This window comes from Capsicum annuum, chromosome 5, assembly GCF_002878395.1.
Source record: "Capsicum annuum cultivar UCD-10X-F1 chromosome 5, UCD10Xv1.1, whole genome shotgun sequence".
Lineage (NCBI taxonomy): Eukaryota > Viridiplantae > Streptophyta > Magnoliopsida > Solanales > Solanaceae > Capsicum > Capsicum annuum.
The window spans coordinates 102,329,715-102,349,774 of NC_061115.1; the positions used below are offsets into that span (position 1 = coordinate 102,329,715).

The 20,060-nt window shown below is 37.5% G+C and overlaps 1 protein-coding gene across 4 annotated transcripts in view; it reads left to right on the forward strand.

The window, feature by feature from the left end:
- Window positions 1-847: 847 nt before the first annotated feature.
- The window catches only part of LOC107870632 (phosphoglucomutase), a gene marked incomplete in the record, with an annotated part of 32,709 nt that continues 13,496 nt past the window's right edge, over window positions 848-20,060 (forward strand). For 3 of the 4 annotated variants that reach the window (XM_047413116.1, XM_047413114.1, XM_047413115.1), the window contains 4 exon segments: window positions 848-976; window positions 2,112-2,321; window positions 2,603-2,669; window positions 3,599-3,782. In XM_047413116.1, coding sequence (XP_047269072.1) covers window positions 970-976; window positions 2,112-2,321; window positions 2,603-2,669; window positions 3,599-3,782 — 468 coding nt within the window. 4 annotated transcript variants of the gene reach the window in all.

Genomic DNA, 20,060 nt, shown 5'->3' on the forward strand with positions numbered 1-20,060 from the left:
GGGAAACAAAACCTTCACAAATATGGTAACAGTTCAGGATGGCAATCAACTGAATTATTTAGAGTCCCCTGTTATTAAATAATCGGTAAATCTCTTAGCTAATTCTATAAGGTTATATTTATTTATGATGAACGGAGTATGGTTCTCAATATTTGCTAATTACTTTTTATGAATTGAATGAGATTTTTTATGAGCAATTTTATCTTGCTTTTGAAATTACCAATAAAATCTTTTAAATATTGAAAGCTGAAATTATTGATAAAGTTAAATGAAGGTAGTGGTATCAATAAGATCAACTTATTTTTAAAATATATTTTTTGATTAATTGAGAATTAATATTCTTAGGCATAAATTAAACATAAAGAACTAATAGATTCTCGATGTTCATTTTGATAAATTTAATTTTTTTACCCCTAAATTTAAGGTAAAATTAATATTAGATTACCATATTAACAAATTTAAGACTTAGTAAATATCTAAAGAAATATATTTTTATTTATAGTTATAGAATATATGTTCATAAACTCATAAACATGTTAATATTTTTCAATTTATGGCCTTTGTGAATTGTAATTATTTTATATATTTAATTATATTATTATATAAAATATTAAATTACTTAAATTTGTACCCGGGCTTAGCACATACCTTATAATATTAGTATATAAAAAAAATTAAATAAAATGGAAAGTATTTTGATAATCAACCATTTTATTTTCAGAAATTATATCATGCATATTACTTTAAATATAACAAATCAAACACTCAATAAAAAATAATTCACAATATAACTTATTTCATTATAACTTATCCCAAGATAATTCCGATATAACTTATTCCGATATAACTTATTTTAAAACCAAACGACCGTAATACTTATATATCCGCCCATCACCGTGTCTTGCCCATCCCTCAGTATCATATAATTCTCTCGAGCAAAAATCAAAATCCGGCATCCGCGTGCCCAAAATGGCAGGTAATATTAAAGTACCCTACTAATTCTTGTAATGGTTTGAGACTGCTTGTGCTTTCTATTGAGTTGATCAACTGTTTTTCTGTCTACACTTGTGCCCTGAATTTTGTCGATCTTGATAAATAGCATACAGAGAGTTAGTCTAATTTAGTAAATGTATGGTTCAATAATAGTTTAGTTTCTGCATAAGTGGAGATCCAACAGACGACATCGACATCGGTGTATTACCGCTAGTACAACGTTAACAAACCATCTGGTTCACATGTTCCTGTTGGGGGCAAAACCACTTAACAAGAAAAAACAGAAAATAATTTCACAAGAATACAAAGAGATTAGAGAAGATGTGATGTTGTTAGGGCTACACTTAAAGTTTTACAATATTAAGGTTCTTGCCTCAGTTGCTTTCTTTTAGTATTCTTTATTCCTTTTGTTCACAACTTGGGACTTTGGACTAGTATTTACATATTTAAATTGAAATTCTACGTTTCTCCTTCAAATGCTAGATGATCATTTATAAGAAAAAACACAATATATTACTTGATGATAATCATGCATAATAGGGTGGGACGGGCATCACATGGTAGAAATCACATTGGGGCAGCCTAGGCGATCTGTGGAGGCTGAAGCCTTCCCTCACCCTGCTCCCTTCCCGATGTAAAGCCTTCCCAGGTTCTGCGTGTCTGATATTGTCTTTAGGATATTATTAGGTCTTGTATTTATCTGGTTAGCTACTTTTCGAAAGTATTTACTTCCTTTAATCCCACCTTCTGCTTTTGCTTTTGTTTTTGCTTAGTGAACTACTGTCTACTAGCTGCTTGACTTACTAATTGGTATTCCCAGGTACAAATTATCTTGGGTAACTCTTCATTTTCGTTGCTATTTTATTGATAAAATAGGTTATAGTAATTGGTATACCTATGAGTATGTCCAAATAACAATGGGATAGGTCTGAAATATTGGGCAATTAGAGTAAGATAAAGAGGTATCAAGACATGATGGTTTCACAATGAAGCTGACTCAAGATTTTTTAGACCATGCACAGCAATATAACAGGAATTTTTTTTGAAAAACTGTGATTTATTCATGGAGACCTTATTAGTCACTACTTTAATAATGCTTGAAATCTTTAATCATGCAGCAATATCAGCGAAGGTTGTCCAACATAACCTGGTAGCAAAGTGCTGCCAGCAGGATAGTGAATTGAGCACAAAATACCGACTGCACTATTGTACCCTTAGTAGGCGCAGCTTGCTTCCCCCTGTAGGAGGGAAGTTGGCATGGAATGGCAACTCCACCATGCAACTGGGTGCTTTATCAAAATTTAAGCAAGGAATTGTTTATTGCAATGGTCTGTTCTAGACTCTAACTGTTCAGGTTGATCTCATATTAAAGCATAACTTTCCAAAAAATATTTAGCCTACATAATTGTTCAGCGACACTGCTTTCAGTGTTTATTTTTTGTTATTAAATTTGTAGTCTTTTGTTTTTCCCGCAGCAGGTGTCTACCATTTCCTAGTTGTCGTAATTATTTTCTTGATAAGTCATAGCCATGATAAATCTCTTTGACTGCTTCGTAAACAACCATCTTGTATATCCTAAATAATGCGAAATACTTGGATCTTTGTGCAGCTGCCTCATCATCCACTGCAATTCCATCTGTTGAGAAAAGCGACTTTCTTAAGCTTCAGAATGGAAGGTACTTGGTTCTTGCTAATTCTTCCTTGTTGTCTTTTTTAAGGTGGAATTGTATGGATGTAATATTCAATTGTCTTGTATTTTTCATTCTGTACAACACTTGTATTGTCAAATGTGGAGGAAAAAGAGAGGATGATGCAACAATAGCGATTGTAATTCTCTTTTTTGCTTCTCCATGCCTTGTTGTTTCAATTAGAGAAAAAGATTACTATATGGTATTGGAAGCAGTGAATCTCTAATTTTAAAAAAGCAAGTGAATTGGTGAGTGTAGAGAAACAAGAGAGGAGAAATCAAAGAACGCCTGATATTGTTTTCTTGTTTTCTTTTAAAAATTTATTTTATAGCCTGGTAGCGTTGATATATCTGTTATGCTTAGTTGAGAATCAGACCATGCTAGCTAATCGTTTACATACCCTCAATGCAGTTAAAGTTCTTGCTAACTGAAGTTTCTCCATTTTAAACTTTTTAGGTGTAAAACTGGTAGCCTTAGCAGAGCAGAACTTGAAAGAGTTAATTGGAAGAATGGTGATCTAGACATGCATTTAAGATAAATGTGAATTCCTATTGATTTTTAGTTCCCTGTGGGCGACTCTAACATTAACTTTCAATAAATATCTACCTTTTCTTTATTTTTATCATTTGGCTGCAAGTCTTCAAGGTTTGCATGCTATATGGAGTTCAACTGTATTTCCCATTTGATAATTGAAACAGAAGCATAACATGGCACTGTTTCTTGAAAACTTAAAAGACACTTTCATCTAGTATTATCTATAATATGGTTATCAAGAGTATCATCTTTGATATGAATCCATCTTAGATGACCTGCTATGCTAGTTCACGGATAGTGGATACCCATCCATTTATGATCTAGCTAACAAACAGTTATACATAATAAGTTCCAATATGATTTATTCCTCTGTATTTACCCAGTGATATACGCGGAGTAGCTATTGATGGAGTTGAGGGAGAACCTCTTACTCTCACAGAGCCAGTTACAGAAGCCATAGCAGCAGGTTTTGCTGGTTGGTTGCTGGCAAAAAAGAAATATGTTTCATCTAAACGTTTAAGAGTCTCCATCGGTCATGACTCACGAATTTCTGCACAGAAGTTACAGGTATTAACCCTATACAAGAAAGTAAAGCTATATACCATTTCTTAATCATGTAATCCTGCTTCCATTTTTGTATGGTCTCCACATATCCGAGATAAGCAATCACATTGAATGCGATCGGATTATTCTTATCTAGGGGAAGAGAGGGTGGGGTGGGGGGGAGGGGGTAAGCTTAGCCCTTTTTGCTTGCTCACTTTTCCTGCCTTCCCTTATCATCGCTTCTATGTCTTCCGCCTAAGTTAATTTGCCAAGTTGATCTGACTGACAACTATAAATGGGAGATACAGTGGGAGTTTGAGATAAAGGGCTAGACACTTGAATCATTTCACTTCCTCACTCTTATTGCTCTCACATGCCTTCTCCACTGTGTCCTCTTGCTAATTTTGTGAGGTTTGAACACTTAAATAGGTACCAATGTGGAGTTGGGGGCGGGGAGTGACGGGGTATCCTTGAGGATGTGTCCTTCCTTCTGTGTCCCCTTGTCTTGATGGTACAATTGATAACTGAAAAGAAAAACAATGATCTTCCACACTTTTAAACATGTGATTGAGAATAACAGTAAGTAGATAAAAAATAAAAATATTGCTCACTTTGCACCACTTTATCTGAGACATTTACTATTTGGTGAGTCGAAATTTTTTCTCTAACTGCAATTGTTTTCATATGCCTCTTAAATATTTTGGATCATTAATTATTGCAACTTATAGTACCTTTTATGTAGTTTCTGAATGTGTAAACTTTATTTCAAAAAACTTGAGGATTCTATGTCCGAAATCACCCCCCAAAAAGGTAGTTTGGTATCGTACACTAGGCCAGGTTACATAGAGTTGGGCGGAATGAGTATTGTAGTTGAGCTTCTGTGTTGTAAACCTTATCTTCCTATGCCATAATAGTCATGTCAACTTTGAAACCTGGTTCCAACATTTTGGTTTTGAATTGTGCATGCCAAGAGTTATTTTAGAAGTTTCTGCATTGTTGACGAAAGTCATTAATAAACCTTTTCTTACTACTTCCTACTTCAAACACCATATCTGTCGTCATATGCTTAGATTATTTGGAAGGAGGAAATGCTAGAATTTTTTAAGTCAAGAATGGTACTGTACTTAGGCTATAAATTAATTGTATATTCTTGCTTAGATTTTGGTGCAACATGGTAGTGGCAAATGTATTAGAGCCTGATGCCATGCTTGACTTTCTCTGTTCACCGCACTCCCTTCAATGTTCATTTTCTTCTTGGATGTACTATTCCTAACATTATACTGGCATACATTAATGAACTGTTAAAATAACAAACTTATTAATTTTTGGACCAAAAAGTGTCACACCCTCAACCTTGATGGGCCGGACCGCATTCGGTGCCTTAACTCTACCAAGAGGACCATCTCTACATGAATTGGATACAACAACATAAACATAAAAAATAGATAAAACGTGAGACATAAAACATAACTTTCATAAAGAAACTCCCTTTATTTTTGTTTTTTCTTTTTTAAAAGGAGCAACCGATGCACTAAATAACGGAACTCTTTTTATACAAAAAAAAAGGGGAGATCTTTGCTTCCAAAACCTTGAATCAAACATAAGTAGTCATAAGGTGTGAGCCATAACATACATACACTCATAAGATGTTAACACAGGTATGAAGCCTCTAAGAGATCCTATCAACAGAAGTGTCGGGATAGGGCCTCGACGTATCCAAAACACCAAATACATTATATGATTACTAGACATCTTCCCTAACCAGAGAGGGATCACCAAAATAGCTGAACGCATCCATGGTGGTATAATGGTCGATGACGTGGATTGAGAATCCTGAGATATCAAGCTCAAATTCCAGCGGAGACAAAAACACAGTGTGTTTTTTTCACTGCTCCTAGCCTTAGCGGACAAAGTTACTTAGTACCTGATGCTGATGGCAGGTAGCATGTATCTCATGGAGTTAGTCGAGATTTGCAAAAGCTGGCCCATACACCGCGATTATAAAAAAATAGTTGAACTGCTAAGAAAGCCTTACGAGAGAGTGTGGCAGTCTGGCAACCTGAACGTTAGAACCTACATTTTGTGAGTACTTGTGGAATAGTACTTGTATGTAAAGCAAGCATACATAACATAAAATAGACCGTGGAACTCATAAGACTGGAACATGAATACATGGTAAACTGAAAGAATCTGACAGGTGGGGGAAACATCATATAGAACACCAAGCCTTACCATTCTTAGTCCGTTATGAGAATCCTTTGGATCGTTCTTCATTAACATGCTTGGCTTATTATGAGTTAGCAACTTGGATAGTTATGCTTAAACGTGTTCCTTTAGTACTTGGGAGTGATATATTTTGTATGGGTTTGCGTGCAATACGCGTAATCAGTAGTTGCAAGGGGCACTGGATAGTAATATTTGCTACTTGGGGCATCAATTAGTAAACCACCGGGGCTACAACATAGTAATGTTTGCCGTATGGGGTTGTCTTCAGTAAACCACAAGGGGGCACAAGGGGCTACTGGATAGTAACGAGAGCCATAGAAGATAGTATTTAGCATACATTCTTAGGAGATACATTCCATTAGCTTTTGGGATTCGTTAAGCATATGTTATTCTTAGGCATAGCTTTATGGTGCGAGGGTACGATTTATGATATTTAGGACATTATACATATCCAAATGAGTATACGAACTTAGCATGAAAATGTGGTATGCAATAAACAATGGATAAAACAACTAAGATACGGATAGACACAGAAGATTTAAACATAGTATACTCATATAGCATATTTTGGGAAGGGATTTCATGGTCCTAACGTGGAGGCATAGTAACCATATGACAATGGAAGTAACCAAAAGTGATACATAGGATGTCGAGATTTCATCAAGTTATTGATGTCACAGCTCATAGGGGAAGAAAACACTATACAGGAGGTCATGCCATATCGGGGAAAGAAAGAGTTTTGCCTTACGTACCTTAGTTTCCAATTCTATGGTCATTATGATACAAAACTTGCTTTTAAGACTCTAATCTACACGAGTTTATGATAATCAAATTCGTATTAATCACTTTGACATTAAGCCCGTATCGTATGTGCATTTTACCAATTACCTGGTGAACAAACACCATAATAATGGGGTGTCCAAAACACCCACCCTTCTTTTATCTAACAACTTGTGGGCCCTATATAAGGCAAATAAAACAACCTCAAAGACCTCAAGCTTCAAAACAACCCTCCCATGCCTCACATGCAATGGTCGTATATTGAACTCTTGGCTTCAAAGCACCGTCCCATGAGTCCCGATCTCTTAAAGTAAGAGTAGGAAGAACATCTTCTTAGAAGAAGAAGAAGGAAACCTCCAAAAATCTTCGCTTAAACCCTTGGATGGAAACCCTAGATCTTGCGAGAGGTTGAAGAACATTCAATGTTAGAATCATGAATATTACCAAGGAAAATCATTAGGGAAATCTTAAAAATTACTTGCCTAGTGTTAGGATGTGAGGAGAGAGGTTTGGAGTCCTTGGAGTCGCGTAGGATGAGGGAAGTTAATTAAAAATCTGAATGTCGCATATTTATATGGCTTCTTGAAGGTCACGTACAGTCCCCCACATATTGTATGTTGGCCATAACTAGGCACCCAAATTGCCCAAGACTAACAGCAGCTAAGTCCCAACTTTTTACCAAGGACGGGCCGTATGTATGTCACCATATATGACCGTACCTCCTTCATACCATATTGCGCGACTGCGCACAAGAAAAACATGCTAAGAGGGGCGTTCTCGTCTTTCCCTTAACGCATAACCCCAAACTATGACTCTTAACATCCCCTATAGCCAAATATACTCGGATTTCACCATTTATGATATAATTCCTCCCCTCCCTTTTTCCCCAAAACTTCAAAGAAAGAAATATCAGCTTTTCAAGGAAGGTCCTTCCTCAGTTCTCTTTTCAGGATTTCCTTCTTCGTTGAGGTATGTAAGACTACTTTTTTCACATATTTTTTCAAGTTTTATTTTTCCCCAATTCAAATTACTCTCAAGATATCTAGGGCTGAAGGAATTTCTATATATTTGTCAATTAATCATATCTCTTTTAGTAAGTGTTCATCTCCCTTAACTCATGAATGCTCTATAAATTATGTGAATTGCATTAATCCAGTGAGTGGTTGCAAAATTTATGAAACTCATGAAACTTATGAAATCCATGAACCTCGTGGTTATTCATTTAATAGTTTGAATTGTAGCATGAACTTCATAAATTTTATTGAATGTTCCTCAACTTGAGAACTTGTTTGATGATGGAAGTGTTTTGTTTTTATAATCTTTAACATTAACTTACCTTGTGTTTTTCTTACGATTGAAAGATATAAATTTTAATTAGTTTTGATGTTATTACTACATAAACTTACTTGTGTTTTTCTTACAATTGAAAGATATGAATTCCTTGTGATTTTTCGAAACTTCTCCAAATAACACCATAACTTAGATCTAGGGTTCTTTTGGTATGGAAAACACTATTCAACCCACAAATCAACACCAAATAAGCAAGATCGAAAGACCCACTTCACTATTTCTTCAAGAACAAACTCAACAATGGAGCCCTACTTCAACACTTCTTCCAAACACATCCAAGGTTCAAGATCCAACTTGTATATCACTAGATAGAACAAAATCTAGTATAGAAACACAATAATGACTCAAGAACACTATTTTTTTGGGGGTTAATCTTGAAAACATTTTTTGGGACTTTTTTCTTCAAGATATCTAACCCAAGACTAGACTTGTAGGAACGAATCTAAGCCTTACTCTGATACCAAATGATAACCCACAAATTACGGAAGTCGAAAACAACACGAAAACTAAAGAAAGGATAGGATAGAAAATGCAAAAGTAAAGCATAGATAGATAGAGATATAAAGATAGGCACAAGCAAGGGAATCTAATAAAACTATGTTAAATCTAATAACCTCAAGAGATTGATCCAATGAAAGCACCTAACTCCTACGAATGACCACGAGGGAATCGAAATGCCCTCACAACCACCGTTTGTTGGTAACGATCAATACAAGCTTTACCAAGCCCTCAAGCTCCATCAAGGAGACTCTCAATGTCAAATATCATAAAAAAACTAAGGAAATAACCTAAGTAAGCTAGTATTTATAGCCTTGATCTATTTAGTACATAAGTGGGCCCTAACGTGACCCAAATCAACAAAGGAAGCAATCTGGCTGCCTTGGGCCACATGTAGTCGTAGATGGCCACATGTGGGTGCATGTTAGGCTCATTGATACAATCATAAAGAGCACAAGGTTTACAAGGTCTTGTAGAAGGTTCAAGCTTCGGATTGTCAAAGGATCAAGTCTCGGATTTGCAAGTGCTTGAAGAACTTTTGGAACCATTACAAAGCCTTGTTCAAATTGAAGAGAGAAGGAGGGATTTCTACATCACATAGGCGCCTCAACTAAGGGCATTGTGGTCTTTTAAGACCTTCCTTTTACACTCCAAAGGAGCACCCTTCATTAAGGACATTTTAGTCATTGTTATGTAATAGTATAAATAGATCTTTTAGTTTTCATTTTCATTAGACTTTGATGAATTGAAATTGAGTATTACTCTTAGTGTAGTTTATTTCCGTAGTGTAGGGTTTGGAGAAGCCATTTTAGTGTAGGTCTTGGAAAAGACATCAAAAAACTTGAGAGTTTGATACAATTGATGGATTTCATTTGTGTTGAACATTTGGCAAGAAAGGTGTGATTGAGGAGTGCAAATTCCTTTGGTCCACCTAAGAGGAAGGTATAAGCTTCTATTGGTGAGGTGTGATTGATGGTTTGATACACCATCTTTTGTTAATCACTTGGTAAGAGTTAAAGGTCTTTCTACTATCTTTACATTTTATGCATTCTTCTTCATCTCCCTTTCTTCTAATTGCTGTTTTTTGTTTTTTGTGTGTCCATTTTTGTGTTTAGCCTTCCTTTAGGCTATCATTTGGTATCAAAGCTATGTATTAGAGTTGTTCCCACAACTCTAAGTCTTGGATCTAAGAAAATCTCAACAAAAAAGAGTGTAGAAAATCGAAAATCTCACAAAAAATTGTAAACCCGTTTTTGTGTTTTGGCAGATTTTTAAATCTTAGATCTACATGTTTTTGTGTTGTTTTGTTGATTTCAAGTGCTAGATTCTTGTTCCCTAGCACCTAAGGAGTCTAGATCTACATTTGGAACAAGATTTGGTTGTTTTTGAGCTAGATCCATCATTGTTGTGACTTGTTTGAAGCTTTTGGAGTGAGATCTGTTTTGGGTTTGTGTTGGTGACGTGATTTGTGGCTGATTTTGTGTTGGTTGTGCTTGTCTTGGCAAAAGGAACCTAGATCTAAAAGAAAAATTGAATTCGGGGTTCATTTGCCTAGTGGTCAAACCTTGGTCAACTCTTGAATATTCATATTGTTCTTCCTCAATCTTCATATCTTGTTTGAGAAAAATATTCAAAAGTGCTTGTTTGATCTTGAAAAGGGAGGAAAGAGTGTGTACTAGTTGTTCAAGGCAATTTCCAAAAAGCTTCCTAGTCTTGCCAAAAGAAGAAAACAACAAAGACAAAAGGAATCTTCAAGTACAATTACAAGTACAAGGGGGACCAATTCATTTCTAATCCATTTTGAAGCTTGAAAAGGCTTCAAACTTGAATATTTTTCCCTCCAAACGAATTCTCTTCCTTCCCTAAGTGTTGTTTGGCCGAGACAAGAATTTGAGAATTGAAAAATTTGAAAAAGTGACGTCCAATCACAAGCTGCCACGTCATCACTATATAAACAACCAAATTGAGTTCTAAATTAGATTTCTAGGTTTCTATTGTTGTTTCTAGTTGCTTTTGTGTTGATTCTATTACTAATTAGCAAACTAGTAAGTACCTACTAGGTTGATAATTAGTCTTGAGTCCGTTTTGTTTGTGTCTTCGCTTTTTGTGTGCTTTTCTTGTTTTTAAGTCGTAGTAGTTTGTTGGTTCAAGTCCGTGCATCATTTTGTTTGAGTCTTATCAAACAAAAATCGATTCCGGACCAAGGCAATTCACCACTCAACTCACTTACCAAGTATTGCCAAGTATTTAACACTTGTGAGACCAAGTGTGAGGTGTGATCCAAGTGTGAGTGTGTGAGGTTATTTTAACTAACTTATTTGTTCGTTTTGTAGGTTTTTGCCTTTGTTGTTTTTTGCTCTTTTTAGGTACCTTGACAATGGAAGGAACAACATCATCCACTCCGGATAGTTATAGTATTTATACTACCTTGGATCCTTTTGAAAATTTTCATCGGCACCTTGAAAGTCTACGCCAATTGATGATTGAAGCATGCCATCTAAAACGAATCACCACTAACCAAGATACAAGCATTTTGCCTAGTATCAATTCTCCTTGTGTGCAGGTTCAAGATAATATGCTTCCACCGGAGGATTCAAGGAGAGTTCCTCAAGAACACATGGTTGTTGATCAAATGGAGCTCTTGGCTAAGAATGCCAACTTTGGGAAAAAGGTGATGCAAGGAAGAACTCTTGACAAACTCCCTTGTAATGAGAGCTTCCCAAAGGAACAACTGGGCTGCCATGATCCAAACCTAGGTAAAGGCCATACCTCATGTGAGCTAAAAGGTAACAATGTTATCTCCTACGCTCCTATAAACTTAGAATGCCGTGATGTGGCTAGTAGTAGCCAAGTGGATGTAGCTGATGGTTTTCTTGGAGGAGAATTGCATGAGTCTTCCCTTTGTGATACTCCTGATATTTTTAGGTTGAATAAGGACCAAACTCTTGTTGTGAGTATGCAAGCACTAGTTGATCTTTTAGATGACAAAATCAATTCTTTTCTTTAGAATGATTTGTGTCCATCTAGTGCTAGCACTTATAACTTGAATAAGGTTCCATTACCAAGTGATAAGACTAGTTGACCCTTGTGAAAACCAAGGTGAGTCTACGTTGGTATGTGAGTTGCCAACAACTAGTGAGGATGTGAATGATGATCAACCTACTCACGAATGTAGTCCACTACTTGAGCATATGTGTGGTGTGTTTGATAAGTCTCGAGTTAGTGATGAAGAAGGTGTTGATCATGGGATTGGAGATGATTCTTTGAGCTTGTTGTATGATGAAAGCCATATTGATAGATTTACTCAAAGAAACCAAGAAAAGGCACAATCGGGTGAAGGTGACCTTGAATTGCTCGAATATTTAGGAAACCCGAATTGTGATTCTTCTTGTGAACATGTTTTTGTGTGTGATCCTTTTGCTGCTCATTGTGGTTTATATCTATGTGGGGATTACTCTCTTAAAATAGAAAGTGGTGCATGCTTAGAAATTTCATCTATTTCTTCTTTGTGTGTTTCCTATGTTGAGCATCCTAGTGGTGATGAACTTGGAACTAGTGAGTACTTGCACAAGGGCACCATAGTTGAAGTTGATTTGTGTGACACCTTTCTCTACTCTCTGTTTGCCTTTGATGATGTGTCTGCTATTGTAGAGAGTATGTCTTTTAGATTGGGGAAAAAGAGTGTTGTCTAGATCCATGTCTAAGGCCACTCTTACCATTTGACCCCGGTGCAAATTGTGAATATGATGATGTTGGCACAACCACCTTGTTGCTTGGTCTATATGATTTGCAAAGTATTATTCTTGAAAACCCGAAGGCAAAAGTGTCATTGTCGTCTTGGGATAATGTTTCTAAATGTGCATCCTTACTTGACACACTTGTGCTTGAATTGAGTAAATCCCAACTTGTGGATGCCAAGTTGATGTTTTTCTTGAGGGGAAGAAGTCATATATGCTTAATTGATTTAATTCCATCCTTGTGTGCCTTATGTGCTATATCTTTTGGACCAAGTGACCCTCTTGTAGATGATACACCTTGCGTGATGTCTTCACACATGATTCCTTCCTATACTACCTCTTTGCCTATGATGATAACCATGTTAATTTTGAATTGGTATTATGTAGATGTAGTAAGTTTGGTGGCTGGTTTCCTTGCTTGAATGATGATGATTGTGAGTTTGGTAGCCTAGTGAAAGGAGTGGGTCACCTCGGATTAACCCCTTGTCTTCTATTCCCATTTGACCCCGGAATACTTTTGAGTTGTGGAAGTAGTTTCGGTTCATACTCAATTCCTTTTGATGTTTATGCCATCCACTTCTTTATACCCTTTTATGCAAAGCTTTTCATGTCAAATTTTAAAGATATGTGGGTGTATGTCAAGTGTGAGCAACCATGGGTTGATGATATGAGTGTGGTACTAATACTAACCTTCCTACCAAGAGGATTGTGTGCTTGTTTTGCTCTCTCTTTGGTTTTGTAAGATCTGAATTTGAGGACAAATTCCTTTCAAGATGGAGAGGATGATACAAACATAAAGAGCACAAGGTTTACAAGGTCTTGTAGAAGGTTCAAGCTTCGAATTGTCAAAGGATCAAGTCTCGGATTTGCAAGTGTTTGAAGAACTTTTGGAACCATTACAAAGCCCTCTCCAAATTGAAGAGAGAAGGAGGGATTTCTACATCACATAGTCGCCTCAACTAAGGGCGTTGTGGTCTTTTAAGACCTTCCTTTTACACTCCCAAGGAGCTCTCTTCATTAAGGGCATTTTAGTCATTGTTATGTAATAGTATAAATAGACCTTTTAGCTTCCATTTTCATTAGAACTCTTAGTGTAATTTATTTCCTTAGTGTAGGTCTTGGAGAAGCCATCTTAGTGTAGATCTTGGAAAAGACATCAAAAAACTTGAGAGTTTAATACAAATGATGGATTTCATTTGTGTTGAACATTTGGCAAGAAAGGTGTGATTGGGGAGTGCGAATTCCTTTGGTCCACCTAAGAGGAAGGTTTGAGCTTCTATTAGTGAGGTGTGATTGATGGTTTGATACACCATCTTTTGTTAATCACTTGGTAGGAGTAAAAGTCTTTCTACTATCTTTACATTTTATGCATTCTTCTTCATCTCCCTTTCTTCTAGTTGCTGTTTTTGGTTCCTTGTGTGTCCATTTTCGTGTTTAGCCTTCCTTTAGGCTATCACTCATGTGCCACTGTTTTGGCACCTGCTCACGCAGGCGAGCACAGGTAACTTCGTAGGTCACTTCCGCATGCCTTCGGGCTTGTTTTTACCCTCCAACGACCTTTCCAATGGCCCTTGGTCCTTCTCATATGCACTGGGCACTCTAAAACATTCCTTAAATGGTATCAAGATGGCTTGGAACATATCTAACTTCATCAATAATCATAAAGAGTGCTGTAGTCCTTGGGCTTGCTTCCTTGTTGACGTCTTGGGATGAATTCGGCTCCCGGCTCCAAGCTATCCTCCGCGCATTGTGTTGAGCTCTTGGGTGCTTGAAAAGGGTTCCCCAAACATATCCTTGCCTCCCATAGTTGACCATGGCTTGGGTACCTTTGTGTCAGCCTTGGATTATAGTTCGTGCAAGTTCGATGCTGATTTGGCTATGGCCTTAATTCACATCCAATACACTTCCTACCCCTATGAATTGACCTCAACACCTAGGTACTAATAAAATTCATTGGGTTTGCGTCTAACTATGTATGTAGAACGGTTCAAATCTTGGTTCAAAAGTTTGAGGTGTTACATTTCAAGCCCTAGCAAATGATAGAAGAATACCTTGAACTATAAACATAAATCAAAAGTCATGCTTTCCATCGTCACCCAAGCCCATGCACATAAAGCACGTACTGGCATAAGTAACTTTCTTTTCCTCAGACTCTCAGCCCAAAATAGAAAAAGTTAAAAAACATAATAAAGGAGAAACATGATAGTGGTGCCTCCACTTGCTTCTTATATGCATTCGTTGTTTTCTTTTGCATGAAAACAATTTGGATCATCGTCTTTTGAGTTTGTTCATTTTGCTTTGTTGCAGCACGTAATAACTTCATCAATTGCTCTCCTTGTCACTCCTAGTGACGCAGGATAGGTAAAGGTATTTGAGAGCCTATAGTTCAGTTTGTTTCCTATTAGCAACCCTTTGTCAAAGAAAAAAAGGAGATATTGAATAAGCAAAGGGGAAATAGAATGAAAAGGGAAAACAAAAAATAGAACAAAGAAATCTGAAGAGAGTTGCATCCCTTGCTTCTTTGGGGAAATCCTAGTTACTTTTACATGGAAACAATTTCTAAGCTGGGGGCGTTTTAAGTCCTACGATATTATCAAATGTGAAGACGGCATTGACACTTTGTATGAATGGGTGGAACGCAACAGACATTTAATGAGTAGAGTTAAGGTTAGCTTTAAAATATTAAAGTGGGGCAAAACATATCATCCAGATTACCATCACAGGCAAAAGTGAAAACAAAAAGCTCTTGCACGAGTCCCAATGTCAGTTAGATTTTAGTCCACTTTTAGTTTCCTTTCCTTTTTTTTGGGGGGGTGGGGGGGTCTTTTCCAGCAGATATGGCCGGAGATAGCTTGTTAGTGGAGAATATAATTTTCCATAACGCTGGTTTTAAGTCCTAAGATATTACCAAATGTGAAGACGACATTGATACTTGGTATGAATGGGTGGAACGCAACAGACATTTAATGAGGAGTGTCAAGGTTAGCTTTAAAATATTAAAGTGGGTAGCTGCAGTATTTATTGAAGCATCTAAAGAACAGGGGAATGTAATTAAGAGTGGAGTATGAAAGATCACTTCTCAGAATTCTTCTGCACTCTTAAATACAACGAAAATGGTAGATACATTAGCTTCATCAGTATACAAGGGAAAAACAAATCCATCATCACTACTCCGGAGACCTCAAACAGAGGTGGGTGGATGGGGGAGTATTGCGCACAAAATTGATAACTTTATACAGAAATCAATGAAAACAAGTGAGGTACAGGGCAACCAGAGCAACTTATTTCATCCTTCAAAGAAGTATGCAATGACAGCAGATGGATAACAGAGGCTTCTAGAAAGTCGCAGATACAGATCCAAGACGACGGCATAGAAATAATAGGGGGATCCACAACCATCGAGAAGGACCTTTTGGTAGATGCATCTTTGGAAAATTCCAGAACTCTTTAGAGGATACATTGTTGTTGAATGATGTCAGAAGATTGGTTTGCAACACCTGGAAGACATCTTTCGGCATCAATTTCTTTGCAATGAATGATGGTTTCTTTCTGTTCGAGATGCCTTCAAGAAAAGTGGTTGAGCATATGCTGTCAGGAGAATGGACATGGAAGAAAATGAAATTGCTGATGGAATGGTGGAAACCGGCGATGGGTTGCTGGCCAGTAGAATCCGACGCGATTGGGTTTGGATCAGGCTGTTAGGTTTTCCACTAAATTTATGGTCGGAAAAAGTTTTCCAGCAGAACGGAGAACTTTGTGGAGTATTCATAGAGACGGAGGAAGAAACCACAGTAAAAAACCATCTTCATTAGGCTCGCATCAAGGTTTGTGGTGACAAAAAGAATATTCCAAGCGAGATCGAGCTGAAAAGTGATGGCTACATCTACACAATCCCGGTACGGGTTGAAACTCCGGTCGTCATGAGAGTAGCGGAGGAAAGAGAAGAAAGTCGAAACCTTTGGACAGTGAGTTATAGAATCTCAAAACCCTTTTTAGTGAAAAGTCCAGCATGTTTAGGGGAAAATCACATGGGCTCATCGAAAAATGGGAACAATTCAAATATTGAGTCACGTGGTAATCAAATTAAAGGGAAGGGTCCACTTTGGGCTGTTGGGGGTCGAATTCAAAAGGAAATAAATTTGGGCTCAGATTTCCTAAGCCCAACATTTGGAAGCCCAAAAACAATTAATTTCTGTACAAGCCCATATTATCAACATAGAATACAGGCAAATGTTGTGTCTCTTGTTTCCAACAATAAAGTGGAAAAATTGGAGTTACTGCAAGGCAAAGTGGAGAACTCAACAGCGATGGTGGATCCGCTGGTGGAAAATTCCTCTCTGGAAATTCATGAACATGTAGAAAGAAGTAACAAGAGGAGATAACAAATTATATCAATGAAGAAGCAACTCCGTTGAGAATGCAATCACCATTGGAGGAGGCCAGTCTCAATTCTTCAGACTGGATTCAACAACATATCCTTAATTTAAGCAAAGTTTGGGGTTGATTTCAAAGGTTGTGAGGTGAAAGCTCAGGAATTATTCATGAAGATTGATAACAACAAACAACAGAATAGGGGAATACAAACCATTGTCAAAAAGAAGGGGGTAAACAAGCTGAAAGGTCTAGAACTTGATGCAAAATTCTGAAGCTATGGCTCTAGAAACAGAGGCGGTTACCTAGCAATAAAAGATCAATGAAGATACAGATAGTGTCTTGGGATGCTAGAGGGTTGAACTGTAGCAGGAAAAGGAGACTGATTAAAAATATGTTGCACATCTGGAGAGCTGATGTAGTATGTTTCCATGAAACTAAACTTCCGGGGGATATTACAGAGACAGTGAAAGAAGTTTGGGGGAACAATTGGGTAAATCATATCCAATTGGAAGCTAGCAGGACTAGAGGGGGCATTGTGATCATGTGGGATAAGAGGGAATGGGATGGAATAATTAGTAGTGTAGGGATGTACTCCATTTCTTGTAGTTTCCGGGGAAAGAATCAAGTTTTCAACTGGCACATGACCGGCGGGAGTTTATGCTTCAAATGGGGAAGTGGGTGCTGCTAGTGGTTTGTGTGAAAGGCCATGGGTCCTATGTGGAGATTTCAATACTCCCAAACACATCTTTCTGAAAAGAAAAACTATCCTCTGAAAAGAACTGTAGAAGGATAAGCAAGGCAAGGCAATGAATGATCTTTCTGACTTTATTGAAGACATGGAGCTGGTAGATCTAGAGCTGGTGGGGGGAAAGTATACTTGAAAAAAAGGAGAGCCACAATATTGGTGCTCGGCTTGATAGATTCGTAGTATCAGAAGAATGGGATGTTGGTTTCAAAAACATCAGGCAGTCTATACTACAGAGGGTAACCACAGATCATTGCCCAATAATGCTTCAATGTGGAGATTGTGAAAAGACCAAATCTTACTTCAAATTTGAAAACTGGTGGTTGCATGCAGAAGGTTTCAACGAGGGATGGTGGGATTCCTTTGTTTCAACGAGGGATGGTGGGATTCCCTTACTTGTAGGGGAAATCCCGACTTTATTCTGGTCTCCAAATCAAGAGCACTGAAGGGTAAATTGAAAGAGTGGTGCAAGACAGCTTAAGGAAACTTAAGGATTCAGAAACAAAATATCTTGGCTCAGCTTGCTAGTCTAAAGGAAATACCGGAACACAGAGCCTTGCAGGAAGGTGAGATTACTTCCAAATTGACTCTGACTATGGAGCTGGAAGACAGAGCAAACAAGGAGGAGATTGCTTGGAGACAGAGATCTAGGTGACCTGGATAAAGCAAGGGGATAGATGATACGATCCGGATCGGCCTTAAAGCTTTTGACTACATCTTCCGAGGACAATACGAAGAGTTCCAAGACTACATCTTCCGAGGACAATACAAAGAGTTCCAAGCGATGATCAAGCCAAGAGATCAAGAGTGCATTGATATTCAATGTCTTTTTTTTCCACGGGAGACCATTAGAGAAGACTTGGTTGCAACAATCAAGTAGTTTCATGAAACTGGGTATTTTGAAAAGTGTATAAAGGCAACTTTTGTGGCCTTGATACCAAAGAAGGTGGGAGCAGTGGAGTTAAATGATTATAGACCCATCAGTTTAATTGGAGGGGTCTATAAGATCATAGCAAAAATGTTAGCAGAAACACTTAAAAAGGTCATACACAGGTTGGTTGATAGAGAACAAATGGCCTTCATCAAAGGTAGACAGATCGTGGGTGCAATTTTGATTGCCAAGGAATGTGTGGAAAGCAGACAAAGAAGTTCTAAACCAGGTATCCTATGCAAACTAGACATCCAGAAAGCATATGATCACTTGAATGGGGACTTCCTCATACATATGTTGCAGATAATGGGTTTTGGCACTAGGTGGATCAGATGGATAAAACATTGTATCGACACAGTTAAATTCTATGTTTTAATTAACAGTGTCCTCGATGCTCTCCCCTCTTATATGATGTCAGTGTTTCCTATCCCGGCTAGTGTGATTATTTCCTATGGAAGGGTTGTGAAGAGAAGAAAAAGTTCCACCTTGTTAAATGGGGGGAATTGATAGTGTCCAAGAAAGAAGGGGACATGGGGGGCATTAGAAACTTAAAGAAGCAGAACCAGAGTTTGATGATGAAATGGCTTTGGAAATTCTCAAATGAGGATAACATGTTATGGAAGGATGTCATTAGTGCCAAATATGGAATGGAAGATGCATGGATGACACACATGGTAACAATTGCATATGGTTGCACAGTGTGGTGAGCAATCTCCTTATGGCCACTTATGCAGTCCAGAATCAGGATTGAGGTCGGCAATGGAATAAAGGCTTCCTTTTGGAATGACAAATGGATAGGTCACCTCCCCTGAAGCTAGCATATCCTGTACTGCACTCTCTTTGCCAATAACAAGAAGCTACTGTGTCTGAAATGTGGGCTGGACAAGCTTGGAATTTACATCTCAGGAGACATTTAAATGATTGGGAGCTGGACATAATAGCCTCCTTCCTCAATACAATGGCTGAGTTCAACAACTTAACAATGGAAAGTGACAAACTGATATGGCAAAAGGATAGCACAGGCATATTTTCAGTGAGTTCAACGTATAAGGAGCTAAATATTTCTGATGCAAAGGAAAAGGACTGGCCATGGAAGATGATCTGGAAAACAAAAATTCCTTATAAAGTGAACTGTTTTACATGGCTTCTAGCTAAAGAAGCAGTCTGACCCATGAGAATTTGAACAAGAAGGGATTTCACCAATCAACCATCTTTTTTTACAGTGTGTATGGACTGACCAGTTGTGGAAAGTGTTCATATGTTTGAGAAGGGTAGAGTGGGTGAAACCAAGGAACATTACAGGACTATTAAACTGCTGGAACAAGGTTGCTAATGCAGCAAAGAAGGAAGAGAGATGGAAGATTGTCCCTGCTTGCATTTGGTGGTCAGTATGGATGGAAAGAAACAGAAGATGTTTTGAAGACAAACAAAACAGCCTACAGGAGTTTAAGATGAACTGCCTAGCTTTATATTATTTTTGGTGTAAATAGAAAGTACTAGCTCAAACAGAAGATATTTTTGATGTTTCAGATTGTTTATAGGATCTAAAGCTAGATGAAAAGTTTGTACGTTGTAATACTTTTTGAAGGGGGGCTACATTTTTTTAAATGTAGTATACCTGTGGATATAGACTAATATTACAACAACAACAACAACAACAA